Raw genomic sequence first — 19,262 nt, 5'->3', positions numbered from 1 at the left:
ATTTCTAGGTTGCTGACATTAAGCGTCCGTTCTCCGGCGTAACTTCAGCCTGACTTTTCTGCACATTCATCTCTCAGTGCGTTGCGGGCAGTGGAGCTGACTTGTACTATCACACAAGCATGGATGAGCTCAATTTTCCATCTCAACTGTCCTGACACTTACAGGATATCCTGTGAATGATAAGGAGTCAGCCAACCCCCCCCACATCTCACTATGCAGCACTGCCCATTCCCTAAATCTAATTAGAGCACTAATAACTCTAGTCATTAATTCATAAGCCTCTTTACTTTCTCATTTCCCTTTGCTCTCCATATTTAATCTTTAAGCTAGCCTTCTTTCCAAGCGACGGGACATGTCAGGGAGAGGAACGTCAATTTTTAGGAGAGTCGTTGAAAAAAAACAAAAAGAGAGAAAAGTTTTACACTCTGTGCCGGAAGGAGCTCGAAGCTGAGAAGGGGATAAGTTAGTTTGCCTCTTAATGCCTTAGAGAATAATGAATGGTATACAAATTAAAAGTCTCAATTCAAGCGCTTTTTCATCAAGTCAGTACAAGTTTTCCTCTTGGCATGTAAATAGTTTGGCAATAAAGAGAGCCAGCAGAGGAAGTCAGAGACTGCCTCAGAACTTGTCACTGTAATGAAACCATTCATCCTGTGGCTGCAGGGGGAGAAGAGGGGGATGAATGGAGAGAGAGAGAGACAGACCGGCCCACAGACAAACAAACAAGATAGAGCATCAGACACTATTTTATGGCTTTTTAATTAACTTTCAGGTGCAACATCGTTGTTCCTTCAATGTCTTCTTGACAAGGGCCTTCCAGCCCCTGTGATGACTGCACTGATACTACATCAAAGAGTCACCTATTTACATAATAATATAAAAGTTGAATCCAAAACCCATTAGATGACACCACTGGCAAGGTCTCTGATGCATTGCTATCAAACACAACCTGAGGGAAAGGACAATGGCACATGGAGCTGCCTGTCATGCACGCACACACGCACACACACACTGGCTCGAGCAAATATAAACACACGCAGGTGCACGCACACAATTCTTTCTCACAAGCAGAAACACATTCGTCAAGGAGCAGCGCCGAGGACAGCTGCACAGCTGGGCTCCCGCTCTGAGGAGGCGGCCCTGCAGAGGAGAAGCAGTCAGACTCCAGACTGACGCAGGAACAAGGCCAACAGGACTGAGGGACAAACAGACTGCCGACACTCTGTAGGCTCTGACAGCAAGACACACGCTGAATGAGTCCAGATTTGAAAATATATTCACAGTTTGTCATAAAAAATGGGATAAAGTTTGCTGTGGTCTGTCAATTTAATACAATTCAAGTTATTTGTATAACCCAAAATCACAAATTTACCTCAGAGGGCTTTACAATGTGTACAGCAAACGACATCTTCTGTCCCAGGACCCTCACATCGGAACACTCCCCCCAAAAAATACTTTAATGGGTAATCGGTCATTATATAATGGCTGAAATTACGGCGGCCATAAGAGCTCAACACACTGCAAATTAGGGAAGCACATGCAAAGTGAAAAAACACAAACAAATGAAGAAAACACCTTCACCAATGGACAACATATGCACAGCATTTAGAAACAACACAACAGCACACAACAGAAACGGTTTCCAGGGGACACTTTAAAGTAATGCACACAGCTGAAATCAACCTTCCGTTAGCCTTTTGCTTCTTATTAGCCTGCACAGATACAATAAGAGTAGTGTAACTGCTTTAAGGAATAGCCCAGTGCTCTGTGTGAGTGTAGCAGACAGACAGAGAGAGAGACATAGAGAGAGACAGAGAGAGACAGAGAGAGACAGGATTCCGAGAAGAGTAGCTGCACCAGAAATGAGCTTCTAAATTCATCTAAGACTTAGACCTGACAAAGTGAGATAAATTGCAAGATAACCTTCGGATGGTTTTCAAAAGGGATATAGAAGTATATATATATATATATATATATATATATATATATATATATATATATATGTGCTGGTCATATAATTAGAATATCATCATAAAGTTGATTTATTTCACTAATTCCATTCAAAAAGTGAAACTTGTCTATTATATTCATTCATTACACACAGACTGATATATTTCAAATGTTTATTTCTTTTAATTTTGATGATTATAACTGACAACTAAGGAAAATCCCAAATTCAGTATCTCAGAAAATTAGAATATTACTTAAGACCAATACAAAGAAAGGATTTTTAGAAATCTTGGCCAACTGAAAAGTATGAACATGAAAAGTATGAGCATGTACAGCACTCAATACTTAGTTGGGGCTCCTTTTGCCTGAATTACTGCAGCAATGCGGCGTGGCATGGAGTCGATCAGTCTGTGGCACTGCTCAGGTGTTATGAGAGCCCAGGTTGCTCTGATAGTGGCCTTCAGCTCTTCTGCATTGTTGGGTCTGGCATTTCGCATCATCCTCTTCACAATACCCCATAGATTTTCTATGGGGTTGAGGTCAGGCGAGTTTGCTGGCCAATTAAGAACAGGGATACCATGGTCCTTAAACCAGGTACTGGTTGCTTTGGCACTGTGTGCAGGTGCCAAGTCCTGTTGGAAAATGAAATCTGCATCTCCATAAAGTTGGTCAGCAGCAGGAAGCATGAAGTGCTCTAAAACTTCCTGGTATACGGCTGCGTTGACCTTGGACCTCAGAAAACACAGTGGACCAACACCAGCAGATGACATGGCACCCCAAACCATCACTGACTGTGGAAACTTTACACTGGACCTCAAGCAACGTGGATTGTGTGTCTCTCCTCTCTTCCTCCAGACTCTGGGACCCTGATTTCCAAAGGAAATGCAAAATTTACTTTCATCAGAGAACATAACTTTGGACCACTCAGCAGCAGTCCAGTCCTTTTTTTCTTTAGCCCAGGCGAGATGCTTCTGACGCTGTCTGTTGTTCAAGAGTGGCTTGACACAAGGAATGCGACAGCTGAAACCCATGTCTTGCATACGTCTGTGCGTAGTGGTTCTTGAAGCACTGACTCCAGCTGCAGTCCACTCTTTCTGAATCTCCCCCACATTTTTGAATCGGTTTTGTTTCACAATCCTCTCCAGGGTGCGGTTATCCCTATTGCTTGTACACTTTTTTCTACCACATCTTTTCCTTCCCTTCGCCTCTCTATTAATGTGCTTGGACACAGAGCTCTGTGAACAGCCAGCCTCTTTTGCAATGACCTTTTGTGTCTTGCCCTCCTTGTGCAAGGTGTCAATGGTCGTCTTTTGGACAACTGTCAAATCAGCAGTCTTCCCCATGATTGTGTAGCCTACAGAACTAGACTGAGAGACCATTTAAAGGCCTTTGCAGGTGTTTTGAGTTAATTAGCTGATTAGAGTGTGGCACCAGGTCTCTTCAATATTGAACCTTTTCACAATATTCTAATTTTCTGAGATACTGAATTTGGGATTTTCCTTAGTTGTCAGTTATAATCATCAAAATTAAAAGAAATAAACATTTGAAATATATCAGTCTGTGTGTAATGACTGAATATAATAGACAAGTTTCACTTTTTGAATGGAATTAGTGAAATAAATCTAATGATGATAATGATGATATTCTAATTATATGACCAGCACCTGTATATATCACAGCACAGCTGTGAGAGCAGAGAGCAGAGAGATGGAGTACCCTGCTAAATGTAAAAGTGTAACAGCCAGAGAGAAACACAAGGAGAAGACACTATGTGAAAACCCAGAGGTCCTCTTCACTGACTACGCCCAACAAAAAGAAGGAAGGAAGAAGAACAACCTCATTTTCTTCACTGATTCGATTTACATCTCTGTGCAGCAATTATGCATACGTATCCAGTGAGGGCATTGGCTCAGGAGGCAGATTAAAGATCTGTAAAGATGAACACCTTGACAAGGATGACCCTCTGCTTACCATCACATACTACACCAAAGGAAAGGTCATGGTCCAAGGGAATGAAAACAACCTGGAGTCCTTTGAAGAGGTATTCCCACTGTTGAAAGCTGAGATGGACACCAAGAGGATCCATGTCCCCTCTGACAGTGAAGACGATGAGAACCCAGTAGAGAACCTCACCACCTTGTCCATCTCTACCCCTCCCACACCTGCCAGCTCCACCAACAAGCTGAAGGAGAATATGGCCCTGCTGGAGCTGGACTTTGCTGAATTCAAAGAGCTGACCCAGGCCAGACTGTCTGACCCCCCAGACAACACTCTGCAACAGCTTAAAGAGGAGCTCCAGCAGCTCAAGAGAGACAACCAGGCCTTGGCATCTGACCTCAGAGGAAGTCTAGAGACACTCAACCAGGAGAACATTGTGCTCCGTACTCAGTTAGCCAAAGTGAAGGAGGATGCTGAGAATAAAGAAAGGAGCTTCACCAGACAAATCCAACGCCTGACAGACCAACTCTCATCTGTCCCCATAATGACAAGTACAGAGACACAAACTCTCCCTGCCAGTGTCCCAAACCCCTGCCTTGTCTCTGTCCCATCCCCTCTGCTCTACACCCAGCCCAACAACACCCTGGCACCTCCTGATACATCCACACAGCCAGCTACCAACAGCCAGCTCTGCCCATCCCAGCTTTCCTCCACTCAGCCTGAAGAGCAAGCCCCACAAGTGGTCCTGCTGGCTGACTCTAATGGGAAATTCCTGGACACAAATAAGGTCAAATAAGGTCAAAATTATTATTATTATCAGTATTGTAAATGTATAGATAGTTGTAGGTGTTTTTTATATTTGTCTCGCTATACAGGTTCATTTTGATTGTTTTTAAATGCGTTCATTTCATATAAGCTGCTGGAATATTCAGGGTCTCCACTCCTCAACTTTTGAACTGAAAAGTGGAAACTGTGAATTCATGAAATCTATCAAAGATGTTGATATAATTATGTTAACAGAAACATAGTGTCAAAATGATCTGCTCACTTGCTGTCCTCCAGGATATAATGAAGTCATAGTGCCCTCTATCAAATTTAAAAACATACGCAAAGGCAGAACATCGGGGGGGATGTTGGTGTGGTATAAAGGAGACCTTTGCCATAAGATCTCACCAGTAAAACAGGGTAAATCACACATTTGGTTAAAGTTAGATCAAACCCAGGGCATAACTGATAGGGATCTATATCTCTGTGCTATTTATATACCCCCAGTAGATTCTCCTTATTTTGAAAAATACATTTTTGAAACTCTTTATTCAGAAATCGCCTATTTCCAGGCCCAAGGAAACGTGCTTCTAACTGGAGATCTAAATGGACAAACAGGAATTGAACATGATGTCATCGACCCACAGGGCAACAACCATGTGTTTGGTCAAACTCCCTTATTTACCACACCAACCATCACCCACCGGAACAACCTGGACTTTGAAATAAATAAAAGTGGCAAGGAGCTAGTGCATCTCGGCGGGCCTTAGGCCTGTACATAGTTCAGAGGGGACTCTTTAGGAAGATTCACATACTCCTCAGCTCTTGGATCTAGTGTAGTAGACTATGCAATCACTGACATGGACCCCTCCACTATCAGTGCATTCACTGTCAGACAACAATCCCCCCTCTCAGACCACATCCAAATAAATATGTTCTTTAACTCTCAGGTCAAATGAATGACACAAAAAAAGAACCCAGTAAGCTGTTTAAATTAAATCCTACTTACCGATGGGCCCCAGACAGTGGAGACAAATTCATCATGGCCTTGAACTCACCTGATCTGATAGATGACATATCAATATATGACCAAAATCAATATATCCACACCAGAGACGGTGTAAACAAGGCCATTGATGATATCAATATGAAAAGCTGACCTTATAAAACAAAAACGGAAGCCTGTTAAAAGGCAAAACACCGACAAATGGTTTGATCAAGAATGCAAGAGCATCAGAAAAGACCTGAGAAAAATAGCAAATGAAAAACATCGCCAACCAAACAACCCAGCCTTACGCATTAGGTACAATGGAATTTTAAACACATATAAATGTACAATTAGGAACAAAAAACTAAATTTTACCCACATGAAACTTGAATATATTGAGAACACCATTAATCAAAATCAATTCTGGGATATGTGGAACAACTTCAACACAAAGCAACCACAAGCATTAACCATCCAACATGGTGACATCTGGACAAAGACATACCAATAAATCTAACTAATCAGATCAATGTATAATAAAAGAAAAACTCCAAACATTAGAAGAAACAATTAAAAACAACCAGAACCCCCTTGATTTCCCAATTACTTGGGAAGAACTGAGCACACAGACAAAATGTCTCCGGCCAAGAAAAGCTTGTGGTCCAGACACCATCAAAAATGAAATGCTCAAATGCAGCACCCCGGAGATGCAGGGTGCAGTGTTGAAGTTGTTCAACATCGTATTACAGTCAGGATGTTTTCCTGACATCTGGAGCAAAGGGCTCATTTCCCCGGTTCATAAGAGTGGGGACAAGTCAGACCCTATAGTAACTACCGGGGCATCTGTGTCAGCAGCTGTCTAGGTAAATTATTCTGTAGTATTCTAAATAAAAGAATATTACATTTCCTTGACGAACACTCCATCTTGAGTAAAAAAATCGAATTGGCTTCCTCCCAAAACACCGGACCACCGACCATGTATATACCCTTCACAGAGTCTTCCTCCAGACTGGACTCACACTCTTCCACTTTCTTTCGTTGCCGCTTTCTTCACCTGTGAGCTTCCGCTGTCTCCTTTCTTTTTCCTCTTCAGCTGAGGGGCTTTGAGCTGCTCCTCATCTGCTTCCATGTCCACCTCACTACCTATCTCCACCTGTCCTCCAGTACTCTCCCTCACCTTCTGGACCTCACTTGCCCCGTCCTTCATCACCTCTTGTCCCCCACTTTTCCTCTCTTCTCTCACCTCCTGTGCCCCACTTGTTCCCTCCTGTCCGTCCTGCTTGATTTAAAATCATCAGTCTTTGCAAAGATGACATAGTCAAAGTCCTCTACTGTGATTTTGAACACGAGGTTAACCACCCTGCTCCTGTCGTTCGGGATCATGAGTACATGTCTCCTGTGAGACACCACGTGCTTTAACAGCGGAGATTTAAAACCAGAAGACACTCTCTTAACCGGAGACACTACTTTCCCATGTTTGGACAGCTCTCTGATTATTGCATAATTTCTTATAAATGGTGGCACGTTGGACACAGTGACTTTCCCTGCCGGTGAGCTGAGAGGATACGTGGGTAGGAAATGATCGCCCACCTCGATCCCGCACTCCAACATCACTTCCGCAGTTTCTATGCTATCTAAAAAGATGACCACAGCGTTGTTCATCCGCGCTGCGGACTTCACGTGACTGTGGCCAACAAGCGCACCCACTGCCAGGCAGCATTCTTCCACTGAACACCCGAACAGCGGCGGGATCTTCACACCGTGTTCCCTGGTTAATTTGGTCAGGCCCATGGTGGCGTTTAGCACGCCGACCAGCACGCGCTGATCGACTGCAATCCGCTCACAAACAAAGACCCAAAAAACAGCTAAAAGTACACAAAAAAAAACCGTGAACCCTGCACATCCCACTACACTACCATATACAACATTACCCAGTGAAGAAAAAGATCGAAAAATCGCTATTTATCGCTCTCAAACACGCTCCGCCAACTCCGCACTCCTTCCACTCAGAGACAGAGAGAGAGAGAGAGAGAGAGAGCAGACAGTTGTTGGCGATGTGAGTTGAAATTAGATACTCCAAGGGTTTATTTTGGTAAGAGACGTCCCATCACTGACCAATTATTAAAATTATGCTACGTGTCCCAAAAACACGAATCCTTACTAACAAAGATGAAATAGTTGAAGTACAGTGTAGGCTCAGGCAGATTGGCCTGGGCTTTTTCATTCATGCTGCATGACTATTGACTAATTTACCAGCTGTGTGGCTGGTAGCTGACACTCATCTCAATGCTGTTTGCTGCTGCAGCTCTCTGTCACAACTCCAACCATCTTCTATTCAAGAAGATTTAGTCTCGTTTTAGAACAAACTTTGTCCGCTTGGCTTTTCACCTATAGCTATATTTGCATTTTTTTGGTACTATCTTCTATTTTTGTTGCTTTCTCTTGGATGTGTGCTTACGTTTTAGGGGTTAATGGCCAGAAAATCACCTGAAATCAGTATAATAAGAAACTCCAAGCAGAAGGCAGGGTCTCTGCAGATACAGACACCACCACACACTTTTAACGTTGTTCAATTTAATCCTTGCCATCCCCGTGGTATAAGAAAGGGTCATCAATAAGTAAATGGTAAATGGACTTGTACTTGTATAGCTTCTGACCACTCAAAGCGCTATAACACGACATGTCTCTCACCCATTCATACACTGATGGCATGGGCCACCATGCAAGGAGCCACCTGCCCATCAGGAATCTAACTAATCATTCATACCACATTCATACACCATAGGCACACCCAAGGACACATCAACATGGACTAGCGGAGCCGGGGATCAAACCGTCGATCCTCTGATTGAAGGACGACCCGCTCTACCACTGAGCCATAGATGTAAAATCTAAAAAAATGCAGGACTTGCTCAAGTTTCAAGAGAATACCAAAGCTAACTGGTTCTTTGCTCTGCCGGGTTCAGACTACACTACTATTTTGTCTGGTAAAATAGTCACAGCATCAGGCAATAATAGAGGAATACATTTTTGCCGTGACTCAGAGACATGACAATCTACATGTTGTTCCCTAACCAATCATAGCTCCCCATCTTTCACGACCATCATGATGTCATCGGGAAGGAGGTGCTACTGTACTTCTGGGAACAAGAATGTAAATTAACAACGTTGGGCTAAGCGATGTGTAAGATATTGGCTGTCTTAAGCTGGTAAATCTCCAAAACAGCACCTGCCACATAACTGCAAAATTCCCAGTTCCTGATATCATTCCAAAGTAAAGTCACATTGTCACATTGTCTCTCCTGATTTCTCTGCTATTTGCACTTCTTTCTGCCAGCGGCTACAAATGGGGAGGCTTTAGCAGTAAATGTGCAAAGAGGCTGGTGAGTCTAAGCCACCCGATTCCCACTGCCTGGCCCATGTGGGATATTCAACTCCAATCTGCCCGATTGATTGCCTCTCCAGCCCCTCCTCCCTCCCAATGTGCTGCTGCTGCTTTCAAAGTTTCTGCATCTCTGTCTCCGAGGCCCATCTGACCAGGGGCTACTGTTCTGCAGTGTAATTACCCGTCAATGAGGGGGAACCTGCTATTGACCCAGCGCTCCACTGATGGAGCCGGGCCTGGCAGCGGAGAGTAAAGGTACACTGAGAGACGAGGGCGGAGGGGCGTGTATGTGTGTGGATTGGTAGGTGGATAGCTGCAACGAGAAGGTGAGGAGGAGAGGGAGAAATAGCAGGTTAGCAAAAAAGGTGGGAGGATGTGACAATGTGTTATGAAGAACTGAGACTTAAGTATGAAAGTGATGTCGGAATGAGAGGGTGGGAAAAGGAATAGAAACCAGTAGATAGAGCATTATATGAGAAGGAGATACTGGTGGTAAAAACAGGAGAGACACGAGAATATGACACCTCCCCTCCCCCCGTTTTCCTCTCCCTCCCTGGCCAGTACCACGGGGGTGGCTCTCAGCGGGCAGACAAACAGACAGCTGATGATAAAGCGAGTGGGAGGTTGGTTGCCAGGGGGACAAGGCCTTTTTAAGCCTATCGATTGAGATTCCTATGCAAAGGTAATTAAGCAACTGCTTGTCTTTGCTATCCTGGATCTGGAGCAGAGAGTGATGGCATCCCAATCGTTTTTTGGGGGGGAATTTCTACCAGCTGTGGGAATTAGATGAAAAGGGTGTACCGCAGTGCCCGGTGTGCGGTTCATATCTGTCGATACATCCCATTAGAATTCCACCAAGGTTTTCACTTAAAATGTAAACGCTGGCCTTGCCCTCCAGATAAGAGGAGAACAGACACCACGTAGATATTGTACGGTATAATGCATTTTCAGTTAGGAAATTTCCGCAGAAAATTTTATTCACTTTTCCATGCAGACAAACCTGGGAGGAAAGTAATCATCCCATGGAGTGTGCCATGAAAAACAATGTGATTCTATTCCGCATTCACAACATGACCAGATAAAACAAATGCCATCTAAAACCACTGCTGAATAGAAAATCCTCGACACAAAATGAACCCTGTATTCATTCTGCTAACTGTGTTTTTTTTGTCAATGTCTGTATTACAAATTTCTATTGCAACCTTACCATATTTAAAAAATTGGCACCTTTTGCCCGAGGTGTATGGGACAATGGACACTGAATGGACAATTCAGTCAGAGCCAGAATGTTTAACAATCATACACATCACACATTCATGTTAGTGTTCACATAACTATAATTGGATCTACTCAATATGAATGTTCTCCTGAAAACAAATTAGGTAGTGTTAGGGCTCTTTGTGAATGGTGGATTTATGTGAGGAGAGTAAAATACACAGCAATATTTATTGTGCATTATACTTCATGTGAGCTATTTCTGACTGTGTTTGTATGGTGTATGTGTATGGTTATACTGTACCTGTAATATCACCCAGTGGCCGTTTCTAGCTGCCAAATCGAGGGCTTGTTCTGCTATAACCTCCTGACCCTGACCCAAAGAAACATTGTGGAAGTTCTTGTTGTCAAATGTGAAACCCAGCCTCTTCCCTGAAAGAAAACACAAAAGTAACATTTCAAACAAAAATACTTCTGACGCATTGTTGAACTCATAGTCTTCAAATTGTGGTCTGAAAATCTGCTTATTTTAGATGACAGATGAGAATAAGATGAGAAGATCAATGTAATTATTTTGTTAGCAGCACTAATATCGGGGTGGGACAAAATATCGAGACGGGAATATAATTAAATCCACTTGCAATCCGTTATCGATACACTGGCTCCAAATATCGTTATTTGAATAAAAAGTGTAGGTGCCCCTAACGGCCGTGTTGGGACGGATGAAAATAAACTAGTTAGCTACGATAGCATCTTTAGCACAGAGGTTGAGTGGCTACTCCAAGCCTAGAACCTCTTGAATCGAGGTGAGTCCAACTCTTTGTCCACACACCACACTAAACCAGGCAGCCTCGCACATTGTTTGTTTCAATTTGAAAACCTTATGAAGGAGATGTTAATTTAGATTAGAAAGAGTTTAGTGAGGCATAGAGGTACCCTTCCTTTAAACATGTCAACTCCAGAACTGTTCGGCGTTATGATAGTTTGTGGTTATTTTACATTAGAGTGATGGCACATGTGGACGTAGACAGGTTGCAGTCAGTCTGAGTGTGTTCAAGAGGCACTTAGCTAATGTTCTATGCATTTTGTTGTATATTGTTTCATCTCAGTTGTCAATTTCTGTGAAACTGACACCACAGTGCAGTAAATAAATACATAATTCCTGCTTTTTGCATTTGTATCTTTTTGTTACAAAGACATCGTAATGTAGCGTGGATAGTTGTCTTGCAATGTATCAAGTATCGCTGTATAGCGATACCCACTTAATCGTGGGCAAGGTATCGTGATAGTTAACTTGCACAGCAGCTGGATTCTCGCGAGATCACACGAGAATCGGGGATCACATATCACATGAATATAGATGTTGACAGGTTTCACGTATTGCGTATGTGTCCAAGTACTTCAGTGACTGCACCAATCAGAGTCCTGTGCGGAGCTACTGGCAGCTGTGGGCGAGGTGTTACGAGTCAACACGGAGAGGCGACTGTTGTTTCTAAACAACAATGGCGGCTCCTAAAGAGGTTAGCGTAGCTGCTGCTATAGCATCAGTTCTCTCAGAACTGGAGAGTATTTCTACATTGAAAGAAGCGAAGAGACACTTAAAGCTTTTCTAGATGGAAAACAGGTTTTCTCTCTTCTCACGACTGGCCAGTAAGAGTTTGATTGACAGATGGTTCATCCAATCACAGTCAAGTATTTTTTGAAAGTGCCTGCCCTTTTCCAAACAGTTTCCAATGACAGTTTATCCGATGGTTCTGTGTTACAAACCATCTGGCGAGTCAGTTTATTGTGATAGCAATGTATCGGAAGTGATTTACACTCCTATTATCTTATGTTACTTCCTGACTAAAAGCCCAGTAAAGGACCATAAAAGCCACATACGGGCTCATTATCAGTCAGCTCTGTGGCTGATAGGTGACTGCTGAGATGTTAACCCCTAAACAGTGCTTGTATAGGCCTACCTCATCAAACCAGCAACATACTGAATTTACTACTGAACTGAAAACAGTTAAAAACATCAGCATAATATCATGGTGACATTAGTGGTGATGCAATCACTTAGGTTAGTACATTCTGAGGAGAAAAAAAGACCAAGCTACCTGCTGCAGTATTAAACACACGGAGATGACAGTGATAATGATCTTCTCATCTAATTCTCAGTAAGACATTCAATAAGAACATTTCTCTAAAAGTCACAGTCTGCATTTATCATCATAAACAGCAGATGGTCAATGACTTGAGATTTATGTCAAACAATACAATTCTTTTGGACTGTTTCATTAAAACTCCAACCTGGAACCTGGTAGTTAGGGAGGTTTGGTCTGAGGGATATTGGTCCCCTGCAGAGCATACAAAACCACATCATCTATCTAATGAAAATCCAATTGTAGCCTAATACCAATGAGAAACCCAATAGTCACAGCTATAATGGAAAAGCCCCTCTTTGTGGTTCAGTGTAGTGGGGCTGCTGCTACTCATTATCAGCATGCAGCACTGATTGGTTACTTTTAGCTTTGATGTGATTGACTCCGCTTAAAGTGAGAGTGTTCATAATCCATAATCACACCCCTTACAGGCAGTTCCAGTAGGACTGCTCCCTCTTATCCCATTAGGAGAGGATCGTAGATTTCACTTGGGCCAAAAGTCCGGCTATGGCTCATTTAACCACCTGCTGCTGCCTGAGATCCAAGTCTTTGTAAACTTGCGGCATCTAAAATTTGCAATGACTGCATTTGACAGTCATGCTGAAATGAATATGTGGTATGTATTAATTTGGTTAAAAGGGACTATTAAGCAGAAACAGAAACCCAAGAAAGTCAATCCAGACTGAAACCGTGAAGTAACAACAAATGCAAAAATACTGACATTTGAAAATGTATGGGGACTCCCTTATAGTAGAAATACTGTTGAAATCTCTTTGTTCCAGTAAACTGATACAATCCCTGCAATCTAAATATTAAATGGAGCTGACTTCAAATACCCACTGACTGAATTATTTGGCAGCAGATTCAGAAGTGTCAGGCGGTGATGGTGCCCTGTTCTAGGTCAGTAAAAAAGCTTCAACTTTTGGCATATTTGTGGTCAAAAATCAAAACAGCGTGTCCTGCTGCTTTCCGCATTATTCATAGAGGGTTGTAAAGTAACTCTAAAACCAACAACATTTATTTTCTGCTGCCCCTAATACACCAGTGGTGTCGTCTCATATATTTGTGACCTTTAGTATAATCCCTTCAATCTATCCAGAGCATGTTGTGCATTGGCAGTGATGGCTAATATCACAGATGAGACACAACAGATGTGTTGGGATGACTGCTGTTCTGACTGATAATCTTATGCAGTAGGAAATCAAGTGGAAATCATGCATGCAGGTATGCCTTCTCTTCACTTCAATAGGCTATTCCACGAAAAGCCTGCATGTTCCCACGACATGAAGAAAATACAGATAAATTGGCAATATGTATGCTCTGATAAAAGTCCAGAGGCTGAATTTGACGGCTTATTAAACATAAAACAAGCGAGAGCATTACCATGTTTCTCCACATCCTTCAAAGGGTCAACTCCAGGAGAGAGGATGAAGAACATGGGTGTGGCTGGACCCGACTCTTCAAAGGAGATTGCGAAGTCCACTGATCTGCCAATCACGTACTTGCTTCCCAGTTTCTCCTCTACAAAGTCTCTGCGGGGAGAATATGACTCAGTTCTCCTCAACACTTTTTTATTAGCTTTGACCGACAAGCTGAATGAGTTGAAGAGTGGGAATCTTCTGTAGTGCATTGCATTAGATAGACAGCTGCTTACAGAACTAAATATGAACTCTTGTCACGACTGTGTTGTCAGTGGGTCGTTTCAACCTCTCAGGAATAAATCCTTAAGCCTTTAAAACATTATGGCTTTCTTACTGTTGTTACTGCTGCATCTGCCTGTAAATCCATTTGTATAAACTAGTTCATTTCCAGCAGTCTACTATGTTCAACAGCTAGCCTCTAACTTAATCTGTTGTTTGGTGCTGAGCAGGTAGTGTGCAGAGGGTTCATCAGAGCGTTTTGGTTGAACAGCTTCCTGTCGTGGGTCTGTACAGGGATAATGAGAGCCATGAGAGTCAACCAAAACGGTAAAGTTGAGAGTCATAAAACCAAAACAATGTGCTGAAAGATTCCAAATGCTCTGAAGAGCTGAGGAAGATGTAGAGTGTGGTGATTACTCTCTGTGGGTTACACATAGTTATTTTATCAGCTATTCCATAAACATTTTGATTAGTGTAACTTCAATATTAGTTCTCCAACAGTTAAAAGTATGACGTAAAATATATGTTTTGCTCACTTTGCTTTATTAATCTCTTTTGGTTCCATATTCAAATAAGATATCAAAGTAGAGATTGCATGTTAATACCAGGTGAAAATGGGATCTAAGTTTGGGATGATGACGAGTCTAGACATCAGGTTGAGGGCTAATGATGAGGCTCATCAATTGTGATTTTTAGAGCTGTGTAATTTAGCTTTACTAAGCAACGGACAAACATACAGTAGCAGCAGTGAGCACAGGTGCCCTGTCAATGCAAACTATAAGCCAAAGGTTAAGATGTTTAACCTTTACCCTTTCACCAAGCAGCACAGGTCCTTTCACAGATTACAGAGCGAGCTATGCCTCCACCTCTCACCTGACAGCGTACGTCATGCGGTCAGGCCTCAGGGCCCTCATCATGCACAGTCTCTGGAGAGAGGTTTTGTTCTTCCATTCCTGTGGAAATTTCTCTTTTTCTGGACACTCAGAGTCCACAAACTTCTTCCAGCGTTTGGCTGAGCCCTTAATGTCTCGGTCCAGGTTCCTGAACTCTTCCATGGAGCACAGGGACTGGTGGTTGGGGAAAGAAAGATGATTCAGCAAAACATCTGTATTTTTAAAAGTGCTGCTCCTCTGTGATCAGTGAGGCACATTTAATAGTTTGACCACTTCAGTAATGTTTCACAATACACAGCAAAATGACAAACTTTGTTTGCAAAACTCTGTAGAAAGACAAAAAGGAATTATTGTCTTTCCTTACGCCAATATAAATACTATTTATTCAAACACAAATGCTGAGTAAACACGATCCCTTTCATAACGGAACGGGGGGACGGCGGGGGGGTGGGGACTGAATATGCATCCATTGCGATGCCCGAGCTGACAGACACCTTATCTCATCTGTGGAGAACAGCAGACTCACGCAGTGCAGCCTCCAGCAGGTGCACACACTGACAAGTATAGACACACACTGTGTGTGCACACTGTCTACCTGTACTGTATATACTAGGAGCAGGGTCCTGAAACCCTCAAACACAGAGTACAAGTAGTCCTGGAATCCATAAAATCTGCTTTTCCGCAAATGCTCACCACTGGGCATGAGGTGATGAGTTAGAGTGAGACGAAGTGGCTCAGCACACAGTCCATCACTTCAACTCAGTTTGTGTAATTACCACAGGAGGTTGGCAAGCCCCAGTGAGAGGAGAATACACTGGGTCTCATGGGATTCATGCTCTGCTACTATCAAGAGGGCCAAACAATCAGGATCTGACCTGCCTTTAAAGCTTTCCAACTGATTATGTTTCCAATTGCGATAAGAAAATCAGGTGACAGAATTTGATTAGCAGGGCCTTAAACATCCACAGTGGGTTGAGTGCAGTTGGACAAAGCCGTCTCCAAACCCTCAGAGGGGTTTAGGTTAAGTTAATATTCTAGGCTGTACGGACTGAAAAATTCATGAGCATGGGCAACTAAAAAACCATGCTGCCGTTAGGGTTTAGTTATCCGCTAAACTGATCTGACAAGAGAAGGAACCTCTGCTGCTTGACGTCCACAGGGCTGCACGGCCAGACGTCTGTTCTTTAAGATGAAATACTGTTATGCAGAGTTCTTCTGGTGCCCTTTCAATGTTAAAAGGCATGGGGTCACAGAGCAAAGCCGAGCTCAGAGAATCACATGCTGACACAGTGGAGATATGTGTGAAACAGAAAACTTTAGGTTGCTTGTGTAACCCCGGTTCTCTGAGTAGAACGATTGAGTGTCTCACATTGGGAACGCCTACCGTGTGACCTCAACCGAAGCTCCTATCTCATTCTGCCAGCCAGGATTGGCTAGAACAGTGGTTCTCAACTGGTCTCGCTGCGGGACCCACCATCACCCCACCTAAATTTTCAACTTCAAATTTTCAAATTTCCTACTACTACGACAAGCAGTCGTAGTAGTAGGGAGCTCTCTTGTGCAGAGAAATTGTTCCTGTCAGTCCCCGTCCCATACATGTTTTACGTAAACGAGTAAAACTGCTTTGTTTGTGATGTCTGTAGATTCGTCCATTTGTAATGCAAAATTACCACTTGCCTAATTTCGAGCTGTGGTCTGTTGTTTGATGTCATCCGACATGTCTTCAATTCGCCTACTTATAGTGTCATTTGACAGAGGTATAGTTTTCAGTTTATCTGCTGCGGATTGATCCAACAAATGCCGCTTCAGTTTTAACGGCTTCATGCTTTCTTATGCCAGAACCTCGCTGCACAAAACAAATCAAGTAAATTTCCAAAAGGTCCAGATTGAGAAAATCTCCTCGTACAAAGGTCCAGAACATTACAATAATATCTAACTTGCACTATTTAGTGCCATTTATATATATTTATATATATTCAAGAAGTCTAGTAGTAGTAACGTCTCTGTAGTAAACAACTGTCAAATCAAATAAAGAAAGTACACATCAATAATATTTTAACAATTATTATTCTCAGTTTTCAAATTTAACTGGATGGATTATAAATAATACATAGAAATACATAAATAAATATTCTTCTCATTTCAAGTAAAATAAGGGCTGTTTTATAGAATAAATTACATAACAGAAAGCTTTTGAAAAATGTGCATCTTAAAATAAAGTAATTCATTTTAGAAAAATGTATTTCACTGATTTGCCCTGCAGCTTTAAATTCACTTCATTCAGGTGTGAAGTGATGTCAATAAAAAAAGCCACAATATTATATTCTCATCTTCTAAAAAGAGGAATTAGTGAGCATGGACTTTAACTGTGGTTATTAAACCACTTGTTTCAGCTCTATTCTCTCTGTTAACATCATTGTGGAACAGTGAATTAATGTGCTAAGATTCTGATTATATTGGGCTCTTGAGTTTATTTTCTGTGTCTTCATTTCAGTGAGTGGCTACATATGCTCCATATGAGACATTTTAAGCTGCCCGTGGAATGAATTCACTTATACAAGTCTGTCCAGTCTTGGACATAGACCTCTCTGGCCATTTTTCTCTTCTGGAGGAAGTTCTGTAATTTTGACTTCCACACCTAACATTATAATTGTCCTGCTCTGCTATCTGTATCCTCGTCTCTCCCCCGTGTGTCACGGTGTGTGTACATCTCACTCGAGTCAGGAAACTTGTCAGAATACCCATATTTGATTGGCTGAGCTGCATCACGTGATGTGATTTACAACACATTGTTTTTCCTGCACCGCTGAACAAGTGCCGTAAATGCTGTATAAGCTGCGCCGGTTAAAATAGAAGCGCTACATCAAAATTGAATAATTCTCAATTATTTATCGGTTTTAGGTCTTGGGTCCGGAAACAACCGCGGTCCGTCAGTTAGTGACCCCTGTTCTATACTGTGAAATGGAGGGAGTCTATTACTGACTCCCTGACTGCTGGGAACATGTTATAGAACGATTAACAATATATTTAATTATCGATTGATGTATTGATAATTTTTTGGATTTATTGAATCATTGTGGGTGACTGTGGCTCAGTGGTAGAATGAGTTGATGATGAGTGAATGACATGTGGTGTAAAAGCGCTTTGAGTGGTTGAAAGACTAGAAAAGCACTATACATTCCAAGTCCATTTGCTATTGTCTGGTCGAAACGATGAATGTTTGCATTTTTCTTGATGGTGACATTTTATTTAGACTAGATTGACTGAAATGCACAATATATTGTGAACTAAAACTAAACTAAAATAGTTTGGGTGTTCTTTGACTAAGACTGAAATTCCCAGAGCTTTAGTCAACTTAATTAAATTAGGAATGCACCGATTTATCGTCCGGACATAGTTCTCGCCTGATATTTGTCCTGTTGACTACCATTGACTTCCTAACAAATAAGATGATGTTTATCTGATGTGTCGCTGTAATGATGGTTATTCACAGTAGGTCTCAGACAACAGTATGCAGCTTCTGATTCGGAGAAGAAGCCACTGGCTGGACACGACTATGGCATGAACATTGTCATGTTCATCGAAAAATGTGGCAGTAAAACAAAGACTCACAAGATTTCTGAAGAACAATCACTGCGGTGATGTGTCACTAGAAGCCTGTCAGTCCAACGAGGGGAGACACAGCACCAGGATGTTACAGTGGGAACATCCTCCATGCTGTGCAGCCAATGCAGCAGTCCATCACCCATACTGGGTGAGCAGATATATTATATATAGCCCACAATTTTGTTTGGCTATAGGCAGTTGTATAGCAGCTAAAAAGGCTTTTCAAATTGTATGATATAATTTGTGCTCATTCAAAGACAGTGTGACAAAATGCTGAATGCTATTGTTATTTTTTTCTTTACAATAAAGGTATCTTTGTTCCCATTGCACAAAATGGGAATAAATAACAACAACATTGGTATTGGCCAAATTGTTTTAAAAAATGTTCTTGGACCTGAATTTCAAAATTGATGCATCCCTATCTAAAGCGTAACTAAAGAAAACAAGATGTAGTTGACTAAATATGATAAAAACTAACAAGGACTTTGACACAAAGACTAAATAGCTAACAAGATGAACACTGTCTGGTGGTTCCCCTTTAAATTTCACATCAATACATTTCAGTAGTGCTAAGAACACATCTATCTCTGCCTCTCTCTGTACCTTGATCCCTCCCCAGGAGTGGTTGGATAAGAAATCCACTGGTGACATTACACCTGGTTGGACTGGGTATCTCAGGAGGAAGTCCAGCTCTGCAGGATTTATTTCTTTATTCATCAGTAGGATCTGGAGACACGA

General features: G+C 42.1%; 1 protein-coding gene across 3 annotated transcripts in view; it reads right to left on the bottom strand.

The window, feature by feature from the left end:
• Positions 1-19,262, bottom strand: part of dnah9 (dynein, axonemal, heavy chain 9) — a 158,608-nt gene that overhangs the window by 20,533 nt on the left and 118,813 nt on the right. For all 3 annotated transcript variants that reach the window (XM_076093111.1, XM_076093109.1, XM_076093110.1), the window contains 4 exons: positions 19,128-19,250; positions 14,899-15,092; positions 13,769-13,917; positions 10,546-10,673 (listed from right to left, as the gene is read on the bottom strand). In XM_076093111.1, coding sequence (XP_075949226.1) covers positions 10,546-10,673; positions 13,769-13,917; positions 14,899-15,092; positions 19,128-19,250 — 594 coding nt within the window. The remainder of the gene's footprint in view (positions 1-10,545; positions 10,674-13,768; positions 13,918-14,898; positions 15,093-19,127; positions 19,251-19,262) is intronic.

The sequence above is a fragment of the Anarhichas minor genome, unplaced genomic scaffold (genome assembly GCF_050575085.1).
Source record: "Anarhichas minor isolate MPS153535 unplaced genomic scaffold, ASM5057508v1 ptg000017l, whole genome shotgun sequence".
In the NCBI taxonomy this organism is placed as follows: Eukaryota; Metazoa; Chordata; class Actinopteri; order Perciformes; family Anarhichadidae; genus Anarhichas; species Anarhichas minor.
Note: the sequence above shows the minus strand (reverse complement) of the source record. Positions and strands in the feature narration are given on the sequence as shown.